Source organism: Hoplias malabaricus, chromosome 13, assembly GCF_029633855.1.
Source record: "Hoplias malabaricus isolate fHopMal1 chromosome 13, fHopMal1.hap1, whole genome shotgun sequence".
In the NCBI taxonomy this organism is placed as follows: domain Eukaryota; kingdom Metazoa; phylum Chordata; class Actinopteri; order Characiformes; family Erythrinidae; genus Hoplias; species Hoplias malabaricus.
Window position 1 is genome coordinate 17,397,210 of NC_089812.1, and position 25,020 is coordinate 17,422,229.

Consider the following 25,020-nt stretch of genomic DNA (forward strand, 5'->3'; position numbering starts at 1 on the left):
TGTTTACAAATGTTTGGACAAACTATGTTAATGTAACACTGCTTTGTGCAAGCCCATTTAATTATTAAGTTAGATAGCTAATGTTTTAGGGGAAAAATAGGTAAATGCAGTCTGTTAAAAAGTATCCAGTTAGTACATACATGTAATTTCTTTCTAGCATAACTGTGTTGTAGATCTGAGATAAAAATATTGTGGATTAAAAGTTAAGGGCTGGCTATACTTGCTAGCATTTTGTACTGTGAAAAGTACAGCTCCTCATCAAGGTTTCTTTAAAGACACTTGATAGCTGTTGCTGAAGGCACAGACAAAACTCAAAAGGCAAAAGCACTATCATTTGCAAATATTTCATGAATTAGGTTACATTAATATGATGCTGTCAGTTATCTTTGATACAAAGTATATATATTAAATTTTACTCGTCCTTCGCCTGTATGAAAAGTAAGACCTTTACCTGTCGTATCCTTCAATGTCAAATGGTCTTTCCACACATCCCACATACAGAGTTTATTCTTTGAAAAATATATATTTTCTAAACCAGTAGTTTAGCAGAGCAATCAGTCATTTTTTCAGTAACTCATATTCATCACCATCTTCTTTTCCACTTAGTCCATTTCAGGGTTACTGGGCAACAGGTCATGCAAAGAAGCCCAGGCCATTCGGTTCCCAGTGACACCCACAAGCTTGTACTGGTGGATCCCTAGGCATTCTCAGGCCAGCCAGGAGATCCATCCGTTTGGTCCTGGGTCTACCCCAGGGCTGTTTCCCTGTTTGCCATACCCGGTATTCCTCTAGCGTGAGACATCCAGGGAGTCCCTTCACCCTTTACTGAACTTGAAGGAACAGTGTTTACCAGCTCTTCCCAAATCTCGGATTTAACAATCTCATTGTTTCAGTCATTAGCCAATACTCGTGACAAGTATACTCGTGACAGTATCGTGACAATAAGGGTGGGGAAAGAGATTGATATGTAAACTGAGAGCTTCTTGGCTCAGATTTCTTTTTACCTCTATGGTTCCATACATTATACTCGATTATACTTTTAAAGAACCATTTATTGAAGTACTGTGACAGTCATTCTCAATGTTTCATATTTTTAATGGGAACCGAAAGATGGCCTTTGAGTACAGGTTTAAGAACAATTGTTCTTTAAACCTCTCCGTTTTTATCTCTATGTGTTGTTCTAGTTCAAAAACAGAGAATACACAGTAAGAGAAAACTGTTGTGTACTGTCGTTTGCATTCTGAATCGTAAAGTTCAGTGCTCTCTAACATTTTATGAAACATCCCACTGTGAATACTTCAGAAAACCTTAAATGATTTTGGTCCCTTTCAGACAGTGCTGGCAGAGTCTTTGTCCAAAGCAAAACAACTAAGCTATGTGAAAACAGCTTTGTGCCCAAGTGGAATTATGTTTTTTGATCTCCCTACAATTGTTACTGTGTACTCTTTGTAAGAAGCTTTTTGTGTATAGCCCTTCCAAAAGCTTTTAGCTTCCAGGAACTACAGTGCTTTTGTATGTTATTATAAACCAAAACACAGTCACCATTTTCAGTGCATTGATGTATTGAATAAAGGTGAAGCAGACTGTTCTGCGCAATTTTCTAGTGTTTATTTAATGTTTTAAATTGGAATTGAATCTTGGATCATTAAACTGCATTGAAACATTTTGTATTGTGAAATGTCATGGTCACAAGCACCCCTCAGAAAAAAATGAACTAAATGACTTTCCAATAACTGAATTCAGCTTGCAGAAAACTCCCCTCAATACCTGTAGGTATTGTTGGAGTGGCGTTTGCAACCCAGAACTAATTAGACTTGATAATAAATATTCATGCTTATACGAATGAATACCAACAAGTCCTTAAAGCAACGTTCATATTTCCTATGTAAGGCCTTCCAGAATATAAGAAGCTGATATTGCATCCAAGGGGACAAACGATACATGCACTTAATTTCAGTAGTAATGTTAGAAAAGCCAGTGTTTATAAACTAAGTAACTGTGGTGTAGTCAAGGGTATACGAAATGCTATTCCAGAGTACACATTGCCCCCCTGTGGAAATAAGCTTGAAATGCAGAGAACTATACAAGGACTACATGATAATATGCATTCCTAGCCTACAGTCATGGCATAATTACAGTCAATGACTATTGTTACAATGATAAGAGTCAATTATTAAGTCTTAGCCTGTGGGTACACTTTAAGCTGTAAATAGTTAAGTGAATCAATTTTTTTCCCACCCTATCTGTTTAGACGACAGTAGATAATGTGGTATTGCTGAGTGTTACACATTCAGAAGTTTGATGTGAAATTATTTAGAAACATTTAAGACTCACAGTACTTTACACAGTGGTGTAGATGGGAATGAATCATTATGCATCTTCATTAAAAATTATAATAACGCTGCTTAATTTTGATTGAGTCTGAGACATCATTCTTTGAACTTTATTGAGGTATGACTGGTTTTACTGCTCTTCTGTAGTGAATTGGAGAATGACATCAGGGAATTTAATACACTGGTTAAAAAACATTGACATAATCATAATAGTTTGCCTTACTAGACAATGTACATCCCTGTCATGTGACTATTAAGGATGTTCATTTTATAATAGCAATGCTAACATGACAGATTGTGTAGTCAGTTTAATTTATTACTTTCATGCTCTAGCTTTAACAAATATTGAACATTTAAAATATCTGGTTCCTGTCACCACTGTGAATAAATTCTTTATTAGTTTCTTTAAAATGGTGTATGTCACATCAAACCACTCTGATTTTGACCAAATCTTATGGATTTAGTTATGAAATTAGTGAGTTTGTATTTACAAGTGCTGTTTGTCTTAACACTCACTAAAGAAGCTTTAATGACAAACGGCATTTTCAGTGTAAAGCTTCAGACATTTATGTAGGTTTATGTAATTTGTAACAAAAGACTTATGAACCATGACATGTAGTAAAGTGTTACTAAATATGCTGTCTATGCAGGTATTGATTCTCAAACCATATTAATGTTAATATTTCCATTGTCCTGAAAAGCTTATATAGCCTTATGAAAACTGTCTTACTGTTTGTGCTACTAATGAAATGGAGTTCCCAAAATGGGTATAAGTGGCAAATGTGTGCGAGAATTTATAAAAAAAAAAAAAGAAAAAAGGTGAAGCAATACAAGAGGAAGAGCCGACAATCCAGTTTTGTTCTGAGTTTTAATCACTGAAAGAGATGATGATGATGCCCTCTTTTCTCCTCTCATTTCAGCAGTGTCCCTGAATGGCTGAATTACAGCCTCCATATGAGTTTTACTTTAATCTTATCCCATTAACTCTGTCACAGAAAAGAAATTATCTGCAGCAAATAAGGGGAACTGCAAATTTATAAACTATCAGCTCCTACTGTTTTCAAGTCTTATTTTCTGCAGACCAGGTCATTGTTGAAGTCTTTTTTTTTTTTTTTTTTTGGCAGAAATGTGTCATTTTTGTGCGATAGGCTACATGGAAATATTCATGTCTGTGAAACGTACAGGTTCAGTGATATCGAAATAATAATAAAAACATACACACACACACACACACTACCCTGGTGTGTTATTTTTCCTCTTTAGCTCCATGTGGAACAGCATACTGATTCATTAGAGCAGCATGATAGGACTGGAGAGCAGCAATGATGACCCATTCTCCACAAAACTCCTTTAAGCAGGAGCCTAACTCTGCTCCTGAAGGACCAGAGTGCAGCGATTCTGCGATAACTTGGCTTAAACATCAAAAAATACAACTTGTCAGCTCAATAGCAGATTAAAAGGTAATCTGCTAAGGAAATGTAATAGTAAAATTTAATCAAATTACCAAATTTCTGCATAATTCACTGACAAGTCATTCAAAGTTGCTCAAAAACAAATGGTTAACTGCAGAGAAACATACCATATGGTGGTGGGTGGGACAAAGTCAGTGATTGTGGTGCAAATAGACATTTTACTTACTATCCAAAATGACCAGTGAACCCCTTCTCTTAGAGCGTTCTCATACATAAGGTTAAGAATAATATAGCAGTATATAAGAAATACATATGGTTCCTACTGAGACTGTTTTTGCTTATCAAATCCCACATTTAGCCCTCATCTGAAAACTTCATTGTAATAAATTGTCAGGCAGTATGTATATACAACCATTTCAAGTAATATCTTGCTGGGATGTAGCATTTAGAAACATTAAACTAGTCAGAGGTCTGGTTCCTCTCACCACCACGTGTTGGTAAGTTTCTCTAGAAAAAGGCATTTCACATTTGTTTTCATCTTAATTACACTATGCATAAACTTTGAGGGGGTGGAAGGGATGGTGGTCTCATTTAAAGTTCAGTCATCTTCAAATTTTACAAAAGTCTAGCCCTCCAAAAGCAGATGTTGGACAGCCCTGATCTACAGGTCTAATTCATGGATAGTCAGAATGCAGCTCCCATTTATATGGGTTACACTGAGTACCTATAAGACAAAGCCAAATTAAAGGACAAGTTCACCAACTTTTGGTGGGTGGGTTTACATAGTCTGTTAAAAAAATGCTCCAAAGGTTTTTTTGGTGTGATTTCATACCCCAAAAAAAAGAAAAATTCCCCTACACCAGGGGTGTCCAAAGTCTGACCCACTAAGTTTTTAATTGGCCTGCAGCTTCACTTTAAAGAATATATCATTAGTAGCCTGCTGGCACTTTTACCTGACAGTGGCAGCAGTGTGTTAATGTATAGGATATTGCACCACTGTATTAATGAACGAAGCTAAACTTAAATGGCATTCATTTCTCTTGGTGATCAAAGTAATTCACACAATGACATTTGGTGACAGCAAAAAAAAAAAGCAGTAAAATGTTGGTTTTTACATTCTTGATATCATGCAGCAGTCAATGCTCTAAAATTCAGTAGTAAAAAAAATAAATTATGTATAAACTGTTTTGTAAATTTGTGTTTTTCATATTTTGAATACACTGTTATAAACAATTCATGAATAATATGTTTGGAAACAGAGGCTGGGGACAGTTGCACAAAACACCTTAAGATTTCCCCTTAAGTATGATACTTAAGGCCTAATTTCTCCTTAGCCCAGGGGATTTCCTTAAGGGTATTGCACAATATCACTTAACACAAGGGATTTACTGCACTCGCAGATTTTTGATGGGAGTAAAATTCTATTGTTTACATGGAAAATGCTGTTTACATGCACTCAGTGTGATACCCATTATCGCCTCTCTTATACCAGCTCACAAACTTTTCAGAAAATAAATGGAAAAAAAAAAAAAAAAAAAAAACAAAAACAAATTGGTCAGAGGATCCTATACATTTTGGAGGAAAAAACACCCAGCTCACTGATGTACTAACATAATTCCTTGCCTATTACTGACTGGAAGGATCCAGTAGCATAAAATCGGAGAGCAATCATTAACGGCATTGTAGCAGGAGGAGCACAGCTGCAGAAAGTAGCCTTATCCAACTCAAGACAAATCATGGATTGGCTGCTGATCAAATCTATAATTTAAAATCAATTGCTCTTCATTAAAGGACTGGCACCCCTCCAGGGTGCGTGACCGCCTTGCGTCCAGTAATTCTGTGTAGGCTCCGGACCCACCACAACCCTTTAGTTAGGGTGTTTCGTGCAAATGATTTTATTTTAAGGAAACCTTAACTTGGACTTCAAGGAAAATCTTAACTTTAGGCTGTTTGTGCAACCGCCCCCTGGCCCTTAAGAATTTTGATATGATCCTGTTCAGCCCCATTTGAAAAAAGTCTGGATACCCCTGCCCTACACCAATGATTTAATAGATAATTTTTAAAAGGGATTTTCCAGCTATGTTGCTAATAAATATTTACCAGACCCTTTCCTTAAAAATACTTATTAAAATATTAATAGACGGTTTTGAGTAAACATTTGTCAGTTTCTTATTAATTAATGGGAAATTCTTATAAATTACTGTCCATTCTGTGATAAAACAGATGTGGCAGAAGAAAAACACTGCAGTGTTTCTTTAAATAACCATCGTTTATAATTTTGTCATTCCTGAAAATAATCCACTTGGCACTTTGATTTTTCAGGAAAAATCAGCATGTCAAAAGTTCACTAACTCATATGGTCCCAGTCAATTAACTTAAAGAAAGCAGTTACAAGAAACTTCGTAAAAAAAAAAAAAAAGAATAAATAAATAAAATAAAAAAATAAACACGGTGAACTCTTCCTCTAACACCTTTCCTTGCATAGGCCTACAGGCTAGTGGAAAAACAGATGCAATTCACACAAAGGCCCAGGGTTTGAAACTGTATAACACTGCAGTAGCTGATACTGCTTAAATACTGCTTAAGAAAGCTTTCAGTTCAGCTGCTGCTCTGAGACTGAGAGCCAAGTGAGTCAACTTTATAATACTTTCAGTGATTTTTTCCCCCCACAACACGATGGAGGTATAGAATCAGGAAAGTAATTTAGGGGAGAAAAAAAAACCCTGCACACTGATGAGAGTAGCTTACCTGCACTCCAACATAATTTACTATATAGAATCAAATATAATTGCAAAGGTAAGGGCTTGACACAGATTGAGACAGTAAACCAGAACACGCACCCCATTCTCAAAATACAAAAATAAACAAATTAAAACAAAATTTTAACGAAAGCTTGCCACATTCATTGGCATGCCCAGGCTTTCGGTTTCCATGGCAGTGCTGACCCAGGTCATGGCACCAAGCTGGTTCAGACCCGGACCCTCCACCTCTCCAAAGTCCTCTTTTAAAAAATACATACTAGATTGATACAGTATTTCATAACAAATATCACAAACAATATTCATAATCATTTTTTTAAAAAAGAAAAAAAAAACGGCACAAAACTGAAAGCAAATTCAATAACATCTTTGTTGCACTACTCTTTTTTTTTTTCCTTTCCTACTTTTTTTGCATTCAGTTCGATATGCATGACAGATAACCCCACCCTAACCACACCAGGCTTCTAATGCTTGGTCAGTTTGAACAAGAGCACCATGGAATTAACACAAAAAAAAAAGAAAAAAAAAAAAGACAGAACTATGAAACAAACAAACAAATAAAAGGAAACAAATAAAATAATATACTGTAGTCAAAGCTGAGATGTGCCCTCTCCTTCTCTTTTCCTTGATCTGTTCATCTCACCCTCCTCTTTCTCCACCCATGGAAAAAGGAGAAGGATACCTGTCTTGTCCTGGTTGGTGCTGCTTTTGCTTTCCTGTTTCCTCTTGCTCCTCCACTGCTTTCTTTGCATCAAGTAACAATTAGCTCAGTGCTGATTTGAATAAGTTGCATGATTTTTTTTTCCTTTTTTGTTTATTCACTTTTCGTCTCTTTTGCTTTGTTGGCCCCTTGTGGGAGGGAGGCGATGGGTAATCACAGTTTCAGGTAGGCTTGTGTTAATTTTGTCCTCTGCTGCAGGTGGTTTCTCCCTCTCTCTCTCTAGATGAACATTGTACACCACAGACTGCAGATTGGTGAATAAGGCTACTCGTATTCAAGGAACTGCTTATGGTAGAATAACAAATATCTGTAAGGTAGAGAAAATGAAGATTGGTCAATGCTGCCTTCATACATGCACACAAAATATACACGCTATGACACACTTGAACCAAAATAGACCTTTTAAAGATAAAGGGAATAATGTGCTTTTTTTGTTTTAAATAAATATCAGGCTTGTCCAGAACACCCCTCCACATTCACATTTTCCTAAAATATCCCTCACTTCAAAGAAAATGGGAATTCTCAGACCAGGCTATCTCCTAGATATACATAGGCTCAAAGTTAATTATTTCAACAGTGGACATTGGGTATTTTGCATAGTCTGACCAGTCATGTGTATTGTAACATGTGTAGAGTAACAGCTAGGCTAGTGGTCTTAAGGCACCATACAAGTAAACTCTGTGTCAGTGGTAAAATATGTAGATAAAACAATATCCAAATATAAAGACCAGTGCTATATATTGTCAGACTTTTTAGTCCACACATTTAATTTCACAATGTTTCATGTATTATTTGAATTAGGTTATGTACTTATATCTCAGTTCAAAATTAATGAGAATTAAAGAGAATCATATATTTAATGTTATATTGAAAATATTACGTTTTCAAAGGATCAAACGTTTAATTCACTCTGCAAGTACTTGGTGACAAATGGGATCACTGCTATAGTTAAAGCTATATTGCCAAATAAATGTACAGTATCATACTCAAAGCTAAATAAATTTCACCTCACCCTTCACTGTCAAGCACATCTTTAATGCTGGCCTTTGTAATGATAGCATCATCACATTTAAACCACTGGTCCTTGTGCTGGCGAATAAAGCTGGTGTAGTGGCCGCTCTCCAGCGTGCCTTGGTGATTTACCACAGCAAACAAGGCATACCTATTTGAGAGGGGTGGAGATATAGGTAGAGAGAGAGAGAGACTTTAGAAATACACCAAAACATAAAAAGAAAGACGTATCACTTGTTATCAATAATGGACTGCTATTATACCCAAGTGTGGGCTGGATCGGAATAAAGCACCTTAATATTGGGCTGTGATATGAATGCACAAAACACATTTAACATACAGCTTGGCAGATTGCCAGCAGAATTTAAATGGAAACATTTAATAAATTACTGATAATATTTTAATGGCAACTCATATACAGAATTTTAAAGATGGTACTTACTTATTATCATTATTTAACACATCTACTGACTGCTGGTACTGGCCGTTCACTCTGCTCTCTTTACTGTGGGAAATAAAATTAACACACATACAAAACAAACAAACAAAAAGGGCTTTTATATTCATATATGTAAAAAAAGTATTTATCCTGACCATTTCATCATTAAACATACAACCTGCTAGAAATTATGAATCTGAATTGCATTTTTATTTAATGAGTATGAAAAGAGATGCATGCTTTTCTGTTTAAAAAATATAAGCTTCCAATAAATAAAAGATGATTCTGCAAGGCTCTTTATCCTTATGATTAATTCTATGAATAAGACTAAGGCTGAATCCGAAATCACATACTTCCATACTGAACAGTATGCAAAACCAGTACATGAGAATGACTTGGGTGTCAGAATACATAGTATTCTTTGAGCAGTACGTGAAATGTCCCCGGATGACGTAATTTTGAAGCATGCAACCCCAGAACACTGTCCTAGGTAATGATTAACAACAGGGTGGGGAAATTGTTGATGGTGTTCATAAAAGCAGTGGGACAGACCTTTCTAGTATTCTTAAATGTGATACTATGAGGATTGTATATCCTTTTAGAGTGAAAAGACAGTGATAAATAAAACAGCTGCATGATCAGAAATATGAAAATCAATAATGTGCAGGTTAGAAGGTGGAACACAAGTGGTGCAAACAAAGTCAAGAACATGTCCCTTACTGTGTATTGCAGAGGCTACATGTTGGGTAGCAGTGCATCAGGTTAAGAAAATCAACAGAATGTACACATTTTCTTTGAGTCAATGTGAATATTAAAATCACCTAGAACTATCATTGAAGGCAACAATGGATAGAGCACCACTAGCAATTCGGATAGCTCAGATAGAGAAACAGGTACAGAACTAGGTGACCCAGCTATTTTCAGTGCAAAGTATTCAAAGGAATTTGTCGGGTGAATGGACACAGTTTGAACCTTAAAAGAGGAGCAGTACAGAACTGCTAGACCACCACCACAACCCGTGGTATGAGGCTGATCCACATATTGAAACACAGGAGTTGTAGCTTTATTCAGTGCAAGATATTCACCTGGTTGCGAATAACGTTGAATAAGGTAAACTTTCTTTGTACAGCAGAGTCAGGCATGACAGACCAATTCAGCAATTCTAGGGAGTTGGAGTAGCAGGTAATGGTCTACTGATTGCTGCACAGTAGAACAGCCTTGGTGTAGGCTCCATATGCGAAGGATAAATCCAGTTCCAGTGGTGTTATAGTTCACAGAATAATTCTATGACATTTCAAAGTCATAGAATAAACAGTGATGAGCTTCATTAAGAAGCCCAAGGGTACATACTGCAGCCACTGCAACTAAACGCTGACTAGAAAGAGACAGCCACATTAAATATACCACGTTAGCCTACAGATCACAAACCGCTAGCAAATGTCAAGATGAGCAGTTTTATCTACTCATTGTGACTATATAAACACTACAACATGCAAGAATGGAAATGTGAAGAATATGAATGTGAATGCTCGTGTGACTGCTTCAGTGCAAAGGTAGCAGGTAGCAGAGAAGCAAAATATACTGTTAAAAAAAGTCCAACGACAGTCATTGGGAAGAGAGGAGGAAGAAGGAGATACAATAGGAGAGGTAATCCACCGTGTTACAGCAGAAAGGTAATCCACAGTACTCCAAATCCACCAAGACCGGAAGTGAGATCCGAAAAAAAAGATGTTGATAAAATTCCACAGGAAAATGCAACTTACATTTCTCTTGAGGTAAAAAAAAAAAAAAAAAAAAAAAAAAATCAATAAATTTCTCATAGCACATCTTCTCTGAGCTACTGTACAATGCCATCTCAGTGTGGAGTTAGAATCCATGGGGAAGTGGGTCCGGGTAAGTTTCGCAAAAAGATAAAAAATTACAACAATAATGTTGGCAAACGGGGCCTTTAGTGATTAGTGGGAACTTTTGTCATTGGTAGTGTGACGTTATACCTGCACTGGATCTGATTCAGTATGTACTGTTCAAGTACGCGCTTTCGGATGCAGTCTAAGGTTTTAGCCTCAGCTGTCAAAAGCAACCCAGACATTATTGCTCAATATAAGCCACTTTTTTATTTTATTTTATTTTTTATAAATGGTGCAATATTTATTTATTTATTTATTCACTTTTTACCAGTTTGTCAAATGTTACAAAGCGGACAATGTCTAAAAATGAAACGTGGGAAGAGAGCTTCTCTCCATGTGAGCAAAGTCTGAAATTACCCTATAAATGACTTTAAAATACATCAAGTAAAACTATTATTCCTGAAACATATAGAGACAGATGTAACTGAATTTAATTTGAACACATTTCACTTCTTATATGAGCACTGGCAAATATGGAAACCATATTAACCTTACAAGGGCTTAACGGGTCCATGTCCTTCTTTCTCATCTTTTTTGAACTCTCTTTATCCCTAATAATTAAGCAGATTGCTTTGGGTACCCTACATATACCCTATAACATATGGGTCCTTTACATATCCTAACTTATCTTATAGCTAGCTCCTATCTTATATTGGATTTATTTATATTATTCAATTATAAATATCTTGTTATAACATTAATTTATTCAAACCAAACACTCACATAAGAGTAGGCCCAAATGGGTATATATAGCAAAACAGCTCACCTGGAGGCCATGAAAGGAGTCATGTCCAGCTCTAACGGGAAGGACACATAGGTAGTGATCTTTCTCCTCAACTTGGCAGAATGCTCAAAGCGCTGGTACAGCAGAGAGATAGCAAATAATAAATTGAGAGAAATAATAAGGGACCTATTCCCTATTGCCTCTAAATTTGCTTGGTTACAACATCAATACAATGACATCACTGAGTACATGTAACACAAGGTCCTTGCAAAGAATTGGCATTTCAGTCAAATGTCATCTGCAATTAAGCATTATTCTTTTATAACCAAAAAGTAAAATGATAAATAATATTTTTAGCAAATGGTTTAACCAGTCAAGGCTGTACAGAGAAAATGATGTGAACTATTATATTTCATTCATTATCTGTAACTGCTTATCCAGTTCAGGGTCGGGGTGAGTCCAGAGCCTACCTGGAATCATTGGGCGCAAGGCGGGAATACACCCTGGAGGGGGCGCCAGTCCTTCACAGGGCAACACAGACACACACATTCACTCACACCTACGGACACTTTCGAGTTGCCAATCCACCTAACAACGTGTGTTTTTGGACTGTGGGAGGAAACCGGAGCACCCGGAGGAAACCCACGCGGACACGGGGAGAACACACCAACTCCTCACAGACAGTCACCTGGAGCAGGAATCGAACCCTCCAACCTCCAGACACTACCTGCTGCGCCACCGTGCCGCCCTACTATTATATTTTAACTGTAAAATTATGCCACACAATTTTATTGGCAATAAGGTTTTAATATTAAAAAAATATTAAAACAAAGTAATAAAACATGGAGCATCTTACTATTGCTGTCAAAAAAAACAAAAAACAAAAAAAAAAAAAAAAAAAAAACCATTTATCTCCAAAATAGTATATAAAAATGCTTGTGTATTTATCCATATTTAACATCTCTCTCCAATGTATGCTTGTTCAGGTAGCGCAGTAAAAAAAAAAAAAAAAAAAAAAGTTGGAAAAATTATTTCCAACCAAACTTTGTTTTTTAACCAACCTTCCCTAAATACAAGTCTTAATCTTTTTTTTTTTTTAAACAAACATTCTTGTGCAAGAGATGCTTGCAGATCCTTAGTTGTTATCACTGGTTTCTTTGTCACTTAAACTTGGCAAGATGGTGCACTGCTTTGTGGAGGACACCTACACCTATAGTGCAGCAAGGGTGTTACTTCCAAACAATCAGATTGTGAACTAAAGGAGACTGAATTTTTTAGACAATAATTTGTAAACTTTTGTAAAGAGTCTGTTCTTCTGAACTCCTTTGGAATCTAATATATTGCCGAAAAGGAACTTGAACAGAAGTGCTTTGATATCAGAAAAATTTGCTTCCATTTATAAAGTCAGTATTCATGAATTCTGCATTATTTCCCTCCAAACATGAGGATTGTTAAGTAAATTATTAGCACATTTCCCTCTTTACTTGAAGGTCAAACCAAAATTAAGGTAATTCATACAAAAACCAATATAACTCCAATGGATTTGTCAGAAGTTGTGTTAAACTGTTTGTCTCTTGCACTCACACTTGTAAAGTGAGCTCTATTTTGCAGCACAATAATACTTACTTTTAGATGAAAACATGCTACTATGGGAAGCTTCTTCATCGTCAGTTGTTTAGTGGATTCTTGGTAGCTATGGCAACCACCACATTTGATTTTGGCACTGCTTCCTAGATGCTCGGGCCGAGTGAATCTGCAGAACATGAGAAAAAAGCAAAAAAGTGAAATAAAAAAGAGAAACAGATGCGTCAAATACAGTTTATTTAATATTTAGGATATAAATCAGTAAATAAGTAAGCATAGATGTTGATTTTGAATCATATGAATCAATTGATTGTAATTATAACTTGCAGTAATTTGTTAGTGAAGTACACACAGTTTAGTGACACAGAATTGATAAACAAAAGAATATACACAACAGATTGTCATTGTCCTAAGAAAAAACATGCATCTCCATTTATGTGGATTTTTAGTTCACTACATCATAAAAATATTATGCTATATGGACCAATAGAAATGTTCCAAAAGTATTTGGAATACAATATATTCACACTGACACCCATTTCAAATTTGGAACTTTTTACTTCTTCTATAAAATTACCATTTTGAAGATTCAGGTTTTTCCTCTGACAATATGCTCAAATCCTATTTATATAAATATATGCAGCTATAAAATGTATAAAAGCAGTGTGTCAGTTTTATATGAATACTTTCAAATGCAATCTAATAAAATTCTGTATTCACGTATTAACAAATGTATTGCTGCATTCACTCTATCTTTAATGCATTTAGCTTTTGACATGTATGATCATTTTCAAAAACCAAGCCAGTGAAATCTCAATATTGAACTGCATGGCAAAAGCCTTTAAGTTGACAACTGAATACAAACAGAGAGTTTGTTTTATTTTATTTACTTATTAATTTTTTTTAAATATAATCATTTATATAATTCTATGCACTGGCCAGTCAATGACAAGTCTTTTAGTTAAATTCCACGAGTTAACAATAGAAACTACTGCAAAATAAAACGTTATAATTACAGGTATGCTTCAGTAAATATTTATTTATAAAAAATAAATAATATTTTGAATTAATTAATAACATTACTGTGGTGGTAGCAGTAATGAATTGAATGTGAGCATACCTGCGCAAGCAGTCTGTGAGAGTGGTGGAGCCAGTCAAGTGACCCTCACCATTGACCACACCACTGTCACCCCCAGGGCTCAGGGGCCAGAAAGGTGTGGATGAGCCAGGCAGGTCCAGGCTGATGTCCCAGAATGGGTCTATTGTTGTGGAAACGCCACTGGGGAAAAGAATAAAAGGGGTGGGGATTACAGGGATATTTCAGTGCTGACTATAATCTTTGTTCTAATGATTTTAAACATAAGTATATCAAAACTGGTTTTAAAATTAAATTATTAGAATGTGGAAATCCAAACCTTCCCTTTGGAGGGGGGGGGGGTATGTTATGTGTTTGCATATATGTAAACTACTTGCGTGAAGTTTTATCTATAACATAGTAAGCACAGATACAGAAGCACTTGACACTTTAACAAACAGCATTTAACTAAACTGTTTTTTGTTTTTGGCTTTATATGACATGGGACAAAAACAGCCTATTCTTTCCTCCCAATAGTTAAATTGTCAAAACCACTCGATCTGAAACAAAACACTAGCACTTGTCTGTTCTCCACAATCAAAATCTGCGATGAGTCATGATGCAATTTCTGTGTATACCCAGAGGGAGGTGCTAGAGAACACAGCCCTTGCAGTAAAGTGAGTGAATGACTCACAAAGACAAGGCGAGAGTGAGAAAGAGAATGAGTAAGAGCCAAACAGTTATGACAAAGATAAAGAGTGCATGTAAGAGTGTGCCTGTTAAGTAAAAAGAGAGCAAGTTTTGTAGGTAGGCCACAGCTGCTTGCTTCTGATAGGGCTGCTAGAGGCAACAGGCTGAAAGGCAAACAGTCCATATACTTCACTCTGACGTTCCTACAGGGACCATGTATTATTTCACAGCCTGTCAGCTTCTTTACACCACCAATATCCAAGTCTAGCTTCATAAAGCTAAAACAGCTGCAGTTTATATACCACCTACAGTAAAAATAATTTACTGTTTTACCTTGTTAGCAAGTATGTGTGGTGTTTTTCATATGCATGAAATACAGTGCAAGAAATGAGAAGTTGAAGAAATGGCTTAACATTTCTGCTTTGAAATTCCAGTGTTCAAAATACTTAAATGGACAGATTCAAACAGCCAGAGTTTCATACATCATAACTCTATGGAACCTACTCCACCAAGCTGCAGTCAAGTGTCAGATGGGTGAGTGGTACAGGTAGAGACTAATTGTATATTCATGAGCCAAATTTAAGACATTAGCCAATTTTTTCTAAATGGAAAGGGCTTGTCCAGGCAAAAAAACCTCTAGACCTGTAACTCTCTGCACATATATTCAAATGTACATGTATAATTTTTATAAGCTTCATAGGAAGGCATGAAATGACATGGACTGCTCTGGAGCTACTGCACATGATATCATAATGTTCATTGCCAAGCATTAGCATGAGGAGTAAATCCCACAGCAATAGGCTGCTGAGCAGTGAAACTACACTCTCTAGAGTTACAAAGCTTCATCCAATTAATTTGGGATGTTTTAGGGTGTTGCTTGTGATCTAAAACGCATCATCTAACACCTGTACACACAAACTGTCTAAGGCTGAATGCAATCAAATCAGCTTTATTTATCTATAGGCATTACCTGTTCATTGATGTCTCTCTCTCTCTCTTTACCAACACTCGAAACTTAACTACAAGATTCAGTTTTTTTTTTTTTTTTTTTTAGAATCTTTACAAAAGGTCCATGTGAGGTAAATGGCAACAATAGTAAATATACACACATCGGCAAACACACAGACAGCGGGTCTTACTGGCAGACTTGGCAGGTCACGTCTGACTGGAGTCCACCTGTGAAAATTTGGTCAATGATGCAGTTACAGTGATTCGGATTGTTGGCCTTCTTCCCATTGTCATCACCTGAGAAACAGAGATATCCAGAGAAAGAGGGAGACAGAGAAAGAGGGAAAAAAAGGAAAATATACAAATACACAGAAAGAGAAAATTATAAAGAGAGCAGGTTAAAATGTGAGAGGAAAAGACAATGAGAGCAAGAGTGATAATGGTAAATGAAGTTAGGCAACAAGAGAAAAGCAGAGGGAGAAAGAAAAGTTCCAAAAATAGTAAGTGAGACAGGAAAAATTATAGACGAAGAAAAAATATATATAAAAGAGAGAGATAGTTATTTAACCTTGTAAAGTTAATGCCATCTATAATTTGAGATAAGAGTGTCTGTGTGTTTGGGTGGCATTAGCATGCTCTCCACATTCTCTTCTGCAATGCTCCTTCTGAGAAGACAATAATGATGATAGAAGTGTGTGTGTGTGTGTGTGTGTGTGTGTGTGTCACCTTTGCAGTGTCGGTGCAGGACGTCCAGGGCAGCGATAAGGAACTCGTGTGCATCCTGCTGCTCGTAGCCAGCCAGGTGGCGTGCATGTGTCCACACCAAATGCAGCAGCCGGAAGGGGATGTGAGGAGAGCGGTGTCCGGAATAAAACTGAACAGAAATGGACAGAGTAGAAACACTAATCAGGTGTTACTGACATTAGAATAGCGTAAACCCTCATGAGGGGGTGGAGAAGAGGGGGACAATTTTAACACAGAACAATTCACAACCCACAGTAGTCTTCCTGGGCTGGTGGTGGAAATAATGAGAAGTTCTGTCACAATGCACATGTTTAGTTGTCCATGTCCCTGTTTATGCCATATTCTTCAATTTTTATTTGTAATGTAACAAATCCTAATTTGAAATTAAACTCTTGCTGTCTACCACATCCCTTCCTGGATTGGGGCCCTGTTGTGGCGGAAGGGCTTGTTTGGTCTAATGACTTCCAGGGCTTTGTCTATCAGGAGTGAAGATCCAGACAAACATGATCCAAAAAGCATCCCTATGAACACAATTAGAACAAAGTGTACCCTGCCTGGGAGAGGTTTAACGGGACCAAACCCAGGAGCCAGGCCTGGAGGGATAGTCGGACGGCGAGCAGCCCATGTGCCTGCCTGATCTGAACCTGAGTGGTGTAATGTTATTGGACTTCTGTGCTAATCATGGTATGTCCCATAACAAACTCCATGTTCAAACATAAGTTTGCTCATAAGTGTACTTGGCACTGTCTAAGCTGTGCTCAGTAAGGATGGTGAAACCCTAAACTCAACTGAGCATATTGTCAGGCGTTGGAAGGAGCATTTTGAGGAAATCCTTAATCCAAGAGACATACCTCCTGTACAGGAAGTGGGGCCAGAAGTGTCCGGGGTGTCAGATTCCATTTCCTTGGCTGAAGTCACTGAGGTGGTTAAACAGCTATGCAGTGAAAAAGCCCCTGGAGTGGAGAAGATTTGCCCAGAGTTACTGAAGGCACTCCATACTGTGGGGCAGTCTTGGCTGACACGTCTCTACAATATTGCATGGACCTCAAGAGTCCAACAGTGCCTTTGGATTGGCAAATGGGGTTGGTGGTTCCCATTTAAAAAAAAAAAAAAGGGGCCAGAGAATTTGTGCCAATTATCGGGGCATCACACTTCTCAGCCTTCCTGGGAATCTATGCCAGGGTGCCTGAAAGGAGAATCTGTCCGAAAATTGAACCTAGGATTATGATAACAATGCAGATTCGGCAGTGGCTATGGACCAATTCTTTACTTTATCACAGATGATTGAGGGGGCATGAGAGTTTGCTACTCCAGTCTACACATGCTTTTTGGATGCTTGTTCTCTCAGAGTTTGTGTTTGCATCTGCTGCAGTAAGTCAACCTTGTGCAATGTGGTGCTATGCTGTTTGTGGATGTTGTTGTTTTTTCTGGCTTCTTTGTACAGAGGCCTCCAGTGTTCACTTGAGCAGTTTGCAGCCAAGTGTGAAGAGGTTGGTACGCGGATCAGCACCTCCAAGTCTGAAGCCATGGTTATCTCCCGGCAACAGATGGCATGCTCCCTTCAGGTAGGAGGTAAGAACCTACCACAAGTGAAGGAGTTCAAGTATCTCTGGGTCTTGTTCACGTGTGATGGGAAGAGGGATCGTGAGGTTGACCGCAGGTTAGGTACAGCGGCTGCTGTAATGCGATCATTGTACCGGACCGTCATGGTGAAGAAAGAGCTGTGGTTCAGGCATGTGATAAGGATGCCTCCTGGACACCCCCCACTGGAGGTATACCAGGCACGACCAATTGGAAGGAGGCCCCGGGGTAGGAATTATACCTTCTGGGTGGCCTGGGAACATCTGGGGATCCCCCAGGAGCTGGTGAAAGTTGCGGGGGACAGAGATGCCTGGGCTTCTTTGCTCGCCCTGTTGCCACCATGACACCAATGGAATAAGCGGAAAATATGATGATGATGATGTCTGCCACATTATATGTTCATTCATTCATTGTTTGTAACCGCTTATCCAATTCAGAGTTGCAGTGGGTCCGAAGCTTACTCGGAAACACTGGACGCAAGGCATGAACAAACCCTGGATGAAGCACCAGTCCTTCACAGGGCATCGGACACTTCTGAGTCACCAATCCACAAACAAACGTGTGTAGAAACCCACATGGGCACGGGGAGAGCACACCAAACCCCTCAAAGACAGTCACCCAGAGCGGGATTGAACTGCACAGAGATCTGATTTGTTTAATATGACATAACACTAAACTGGAAAAACACTGAACAATCATTGGATTAGGAACACCTATCCTGTATTTACACACACTGTCCAATTTATCAGCTCCACTGACCATACAGGAGCACGTTGTAGAACTACATTTACAGACTGTAGTCCACCTGTTTCTCTGTATACATTCTTCTCCCAATTCACCCTACTCTTTAATGGTCAGGACCACGACAGAGAAGGTATGACATGGGTGGTTGATCATTCTCAGTGTTAATGGTTTAGTGTTTGTTTTGCTGGTAGGAGTGGACACTGCAGGACTGCTGGAGTTTTTAAAGCCGTCATTGTCACTGTTCGACTGAGAATACTCCACTAACCAAAACTATACAGCCAAAATTGTCCTGTGGGCAGAGTCCTGTGTCTACTGAGGAAGGACTGGAGCACAACCAACACAAACTGGGCAGTCATGTGTTAACCTCTAATACCAGCACAACACACACCACCACGTCATTGTCACTGCAGTGCTGAGAACGATCCAACACACAAATCATACCTGCCCTGTGGGGTTCCTGACTATTGAAGAGCTGGGTAAAATGGAGACAAGTATGCAGAGAAACAGGTGGACTATGGTCTGCAATTGTACAACTACAAAATGTATACAAAGTGTAGATACAAGGCAGGTGTTCTTAATCCAGTGATTCATATTACAACATGCAATCAGGTACAGGATAATCAGAACCTCCTTGCAGTGCATTGCCCTGGCTCCCAGCACATTTATCCCCAGTCTGGTCCAGTTAAACCTTGTATTCATCTTGTAATACCAGAGAGGTTTGTATTAATTTGTACTTGAAATTCAAATGTACTCCCTAACAAGGAAAAAATATTGGAAATGAGATGGAGGTTAAATGTGTGATGTTCTAGGTTAATAACTTTGTCAGTATTTCCATGTTGTGTAGTGACAAGGCTGAATTTAGTTTATTATTAATCAGTATCTAATTAATATTTTTGTTCATCTTTTAATAGTATGGCTGCTACAGGGGTTCAAACCCCTGTGCATATAAAGTGACAAGGAAAATTACTGAATAAGAATACATGTTGAGATCTGTGCGATGTGTGTGTGAAGTTCACTGTAGCTATGTTAGTTGTTAAACTAATTTAAATTTGTGTTGTTGCTTTGAAAGCAATGAACTGCAACTTAAATGAGTCATTCTAACAAAAAAAATTATCAGAGATAGATGTGATGAGACAATAATCTCCCAATCACCGCTGCAAATTTATGAATGCTGTAAATTGTGCTTTCTGCAAGACATGGTATGACAACACCCACTTCTTTTCAAACTTCTGGTAACAGAACTCAACAGACTAAGAGGAGAACGCTCACATCCAGATGTACTATGGCAGCTAATAGATATCCACACTGGTTTGTGATTTTGAAGGGAAAAGGATGGCCATCCTGTCCTCCCAGAAAGAGAGGCCATTTATGCTCTCTTAGATTCCAGGCCCTGGTTGTGTGGAGGCACAACACAACAAAAAGTCAAAACTGTGCTTTCTCACATGTTTGGATGAATGCCTCAACTGCTGTGCCACTTGGAAATAGTTTAAAGATGTTTTTTTCCCCCACTTTTCCGGCACTGTTATATAGTTCTCAGTCTGCCTGAATTACAGTACATATATAGTGAATATATTGACTCCAATAGATTCCAAATGTCTACAAGAAACATACTAAAATTACAAAAATTATGTTCTGTAAACTGTATATATTCTTAAGCTTATTTGGTGTCCACACCATTTCAGTGAATGCAACATAAATAACTGCAGACCAGGCAAAATAAAAAAAATGCTTTATTTTACCTGAGGGTAATCCACCCCACAAGCAGCTCATGCCAATGAGGTTGTGGGGCAGTGAATATAGAATTGGACTCTTAGCATAGAACCTACTTCTCCAAGCATTCTGAGCTGTCCAATGGTTCTGCCTTAGCAGTAGTCTGGAAAGGACTTTACTACTGAGGCAATTATTTATAAAGAATATTGGGTTTTCAAAAAAATACATAAATAAATTACAGACAGTAAGCAGACCTTCATCTCAGTTTTCCCCATTGAGACAAACAGCTACTTATTTTTTTCTTCCTGGCTCTTATTAGTTCACACAGTTTGCTGCTCTTTAGGGTGCTAAATATGTGTACACCAAGAGAGGGAGAGAATAAGTAGAGAGGCTGGCCATCTCTCCATCACAGGACAGCCATAGCAATTATGTCACCATCAGCACGGCCATGGATTACAGCAGGACTCTGCACATTTCTTTGGGTCTCTAAAAACGGAGGCAACTGTAATTTTGTTTCTGAGGACTGGGAAAAAAGGGAGTCAGTGAGAAAGCAACATCAAAGATCCTACTCACTGACTCCAGATCAGACCAAGAGAGATGAGAGAAAAAGAGAAAGGCTCAGATCAAAGGCTGCTCTCACTGACTTCAGATCAGAATCACAGGCTCTGATCTTCACCCCCACTGAACACATCATGATTAGACACCCCAATGACAGCAACAGTGTAAGGAGGGAGAAAGACAGTGTCTCTGTGTGTGTGTGTGTGTAAATCACAAAAAAAAAAAAAAATTTAATTAAAAAAAAAAAGTCATCTCTAATTTTCACACAAACAAGACACATTGTCACTTTAGCAAATAAGAGGAGATAATCCCTATGTGAATCTTTTGCGTTGGATCAGTGTTGAACATATAGCTCTCCTGTCGTTTTAAATGTACCAGCTCCATACACACGAGATCACAATGCCTGTTTAATCAAACAGAAAATGTAATTTACAATGCTGGGAAGCAAGAGAATAGTAAACACACGGCATGTTTACGTACCATAACTCAACACAGTTGTGGGCCTTTTTTCAAACTTGCTTGTACATTTCCCAAATAAGGTGAGAGAAACCTTGTTTTCATTGGCATTTGTGCAGTTTATTTTGTTGTATCTGATGAATGTTTGTTGAAATATTAGTGATGTCACAAGGCTGAAGTGGACAGAATATAGGCACCTATATACTGCATTTAAACAGCACTATGAAACAAAACCAGGTTTAATAAAGTTGAACCAAGGAAACTCTTTACACAGCATGTCTCAACTCCAGTCCAGGAAAAAAGAGAATATAGTTTTCCCAGGTACACTGGTAATACCTTATCATAAGCCATTAGCTTATAAAGTAGATTCACATGAACAGAAAGGTAGTGGAAGAACTATATGGGTGGGGTAAATATACTCTACAGACAGTGTGATACAAGCTTTCCAGAACAAGCTCTTTAGCAGCAACTGTCAAATACCCATTTCAATCAAGCTTACTAAAAACTGTCAATTTCAGCATTCAGATCATAGAGCAATATTTGAAACACTATTTTCACAATATCATTACCCCAGCAATTGATTTCATCTTTATTTTGATTCCTATGCATGCTGTTATTAATGTATAAGAGAATATTCTAAGTCTCCATTTTAAATTGTATTATGAATTAATAAAACCTATCCATTCCTCAAATACTCCATTTCAAGTTTTTTTTTTGCCTCAGACCTTATGTTGCAAAAAATGGTCTACAAACTGGATTACAAAAAAGTTGGGACACTAAACAAATTGTGAATAAAAACTGAATCCAATGATGTGGAGTTGCCAACATCTAATATGTTATTCAGAATAGAACACAAATCACAGATCAAAAGTTTAAACTGAGAGAATGTATAATTTTAAGGGAAAAATATGTTGTTTCAAAACTTCATGGCGTCAACAAATCCCCAAAAAGTTGGGACAAGGCCATTTTTCACCACTGTGTGGCATCCCCCCTTCTTACAACATGTCTGGGGACAGAGGAGACCAGTTTCTCAAGTTTAGAAATAGGAATGCTCTCCCATTCATGTCTAATACAGGCCTCTAACTGTTCGATCGTCTTGGGCCTTCTTTGTCGCACCTTCCTCTGCGCCAAATGTTCTCTATAGGTGAAACATCTGGACTGCAGGCTGGCCATTTCAGTACCCGGATCCTTCTACGCTGCAGAATGTGGTCTGGCATTATCTTGTTGAAAAATGCAGGGTCTTCCCTGAAAGAGATGACGTCTAGATGGGAGCATATGTTGTTCTAGAACCTGAACATAGTTCTCTGCATTAATGCAGTAATTAATTAATTAACTGACCACAGAAAAGTCTTCCATTTTGCCACACTCAATTTTAAAAGGCCCCTGGCCCAGTGCAAACATCTGAGCTTGTGGAGCTTGCTTAGAAATGGCTTCCTCTGTGCACTGTAGGGTTTCAGCTGGCAACGGCGGATGGCACGGTGGATTGTGTTCACTGACAATGCTTTCTGGAAGTATCCCTGAGCCCATTCTCTTATTTCCTTGACAGTGGCATTCCTGTTTGAGGTGCAGTGACGTTTAAGGGCCCGGAAATCACAAGCATCCAGTAGAGTTTTACAGCCTTGACCCTTACACACAGCAATTGTTCCAGATTCTCTGAATCTTTTGATGATGTTATGCACGGTTGATGATTATAACTTAAAAGTCTTTGCTATTTTATGCTGGGTAACACCATTCTGGTATTGCTGCACTATCTGTCTGTGCAACAATGGTGGAATTGGTGATCCTCTTACCATCTTGGCTTCAGAGAGACACTGACACTCTGAGAAGCTCTTTTTATACCAATCGTTGTCAATTGACCTAATTAGTGTTAAATGGTCTTCCAGCTGTTCGTTATATGCTCAATTTCCTTTTTCCAGCCACTTATTGCTACTTGTCCCAACTTTTTTGGGATTTGTTGACACTGTGAAATTTTGAATCAACATATTTTTCCTTTAAAATGTTACATTTACTCAGATTAAACTTTTGATCTGTCATCTACGTTCTATTACGAATAAAATATTGACATTTGCCATCTCCACATCATTGCATTCAGTTTTTATTCACAATTTGTTTAGTGTCCCAACTTTTTTGGAATCCGGTTTGTACCTCATCTTATGAAAAGTGATTTAAAAACTCAATTTAAAGCATCACATAAAAATCTGAAAATAAAGCGATATTCTGCCAACACTAGTTTAATACAAGACTCTTTTCTCACAGTCTTGCCATGTCTCTTGGCTTTAAAAAGGCTATTAAGGGCATGAAGAGAAAACTGTCCTTTTTGAGGTATGCTGAACTGTTTCAATAGTCCTGGAATGCAATGCATTTTACCTATGGTTAAAAATGGGACACACTGGCATTGGCATTTTGTCAGGATACATATAGAATATAAATCGGTGGGTAATTAAAGTGATAACTGAAGACAGCCTATTTTTAAAAAAAGGGCTCTCATACCTGGATGAATTAAAGGCAGATTTCAACATATTTCACAACTTGCATTAGGTGCAAGAACCACTCATGGCATGGGTAACATGCATGTCGTTAATGTCGAATTAGAAACATGCATTTCCCAAAATATAAACTTTACAGAAGAAAATTCAATGGAAGTCAATGTAAAACCATTTTATTTAAGTCAATTTGGAGCATAATTATTGGCCCATTTATCATGAAATTTTCATGCAATGTGAAGGACAGCTGCTGTGTTCAAATGTAGTAATGTAATAAATGTAAAAGGGCTCTCATACCTGGATGAATTAAAGGCAGATAATAGAAAATAATTAACTTTTAAAAAAAATCTCTAACATTCATTCATCATAATTTCCAAAATCATGTAAAAACATTAAAATATCAAAAGACACAGTGACCCATAATTCACACACTCACATACTCCTACAAAAGAGAGACAAAAAGTAAAAAAAAATAATGAAAACAGGCAGGGTGTATAGCATGGTGCAAGGAGCAATCACACTCTTCCACTGAACACTACAAAGACACATACATAACATGCAACACATACACTGGTAAACTGAACATTCTACACACTTCTAATTCTTTCAAATAGCTCTGAGTGTGTAAATAAACTGACCTGGATTTATGGCAGTTCCTCCTTCTTGTCTCATACTCTGGCTCCCAGCTCATACAAAGCTTAGTAAGCTACCATTTCAAACCCAGACACCAGCACATCCCATGTATACATGAATACCCACCCACATATGCAGCTCACCTCCTGAAACAGCTGAGACATCTCACACACCAGACAGGAGTTGGATTGCATTTCGCATTTGTGCCGGTCTGACAGGAAGAAGTCTCGCAGCAGCGGTGTGTGCGTGAGCGCCTGGACGATACAGTTCATGAAGCATGTGTTGCCCAGGTTGATCAAGCCTCGTAAACCTGAAGGACACACAGGAAAATAAAAATTACTTACATTAAGTCATAAATCTGTAATCATAACACCTTTAAATGTTCAGTCTTATAAAGTGATTTCCTTTCAAATTCTCACAAAATAAACCTCAAAAACAATCAACAAATTTACTTTTCTATAGTCCAGTGTTGGATATTCCAGCTTTTTAATTTTAAGTTATTTTATGT

The 25,020-nt window shown here is 37.7% G+C and overlaps 1 protein-coding gene across 1 annotated transcript in view; it reads right to left on the reverse strand.

The window, feature by feature from the left end:
- Positions 1-3,199: 3,199 nt before the first annotated feature.
- LOC136664421 (ubiquitin carboxyl-terminal hydrolase 22-like) overlaps positions 3,200-25,020 on the reverse strand; it is a 67,197-nt gene continuing 45,376 nt past the window's right edge. The window contains exons 5-13 of the mRNA XM_066641597.1: positions 24,656-24,822; positions 16,330-16,477; positions 15,795-15,900; positions 14,011-14,169; positions 12,933-13,059; positions 11,349-11,440; positions 8,679-8,741; positions 8,238-8,387; positions 3,200-7,532 (exon numbers count right to left, since the gene is read on the reverse strand). Coding sequence (XP_066497694.1) covers positions 7,490-7,532; positions 8,238-8,387; positions 8,679-8,741; positions 11,349-11,440; positions 12,933-13,059; positions 14,011-14,169; positions 15,795-15,900; positions 16,330-16,477; positions 24,656-24,822 — 1,055 coding nt within the window. The 3' untranslated portion in view covers positions 3,200-7,489. The remainder of the gene's footprint in view (positions 7,533-8,237; positions 8,388-8,678; positions 8,742-11,348; positions 11,441-12,932; positions 13,060-14,010; positions 14,170-15,794; positions 15,901-16,329; positions 16,478-24,655; positions 24,823-25,020) is intronic.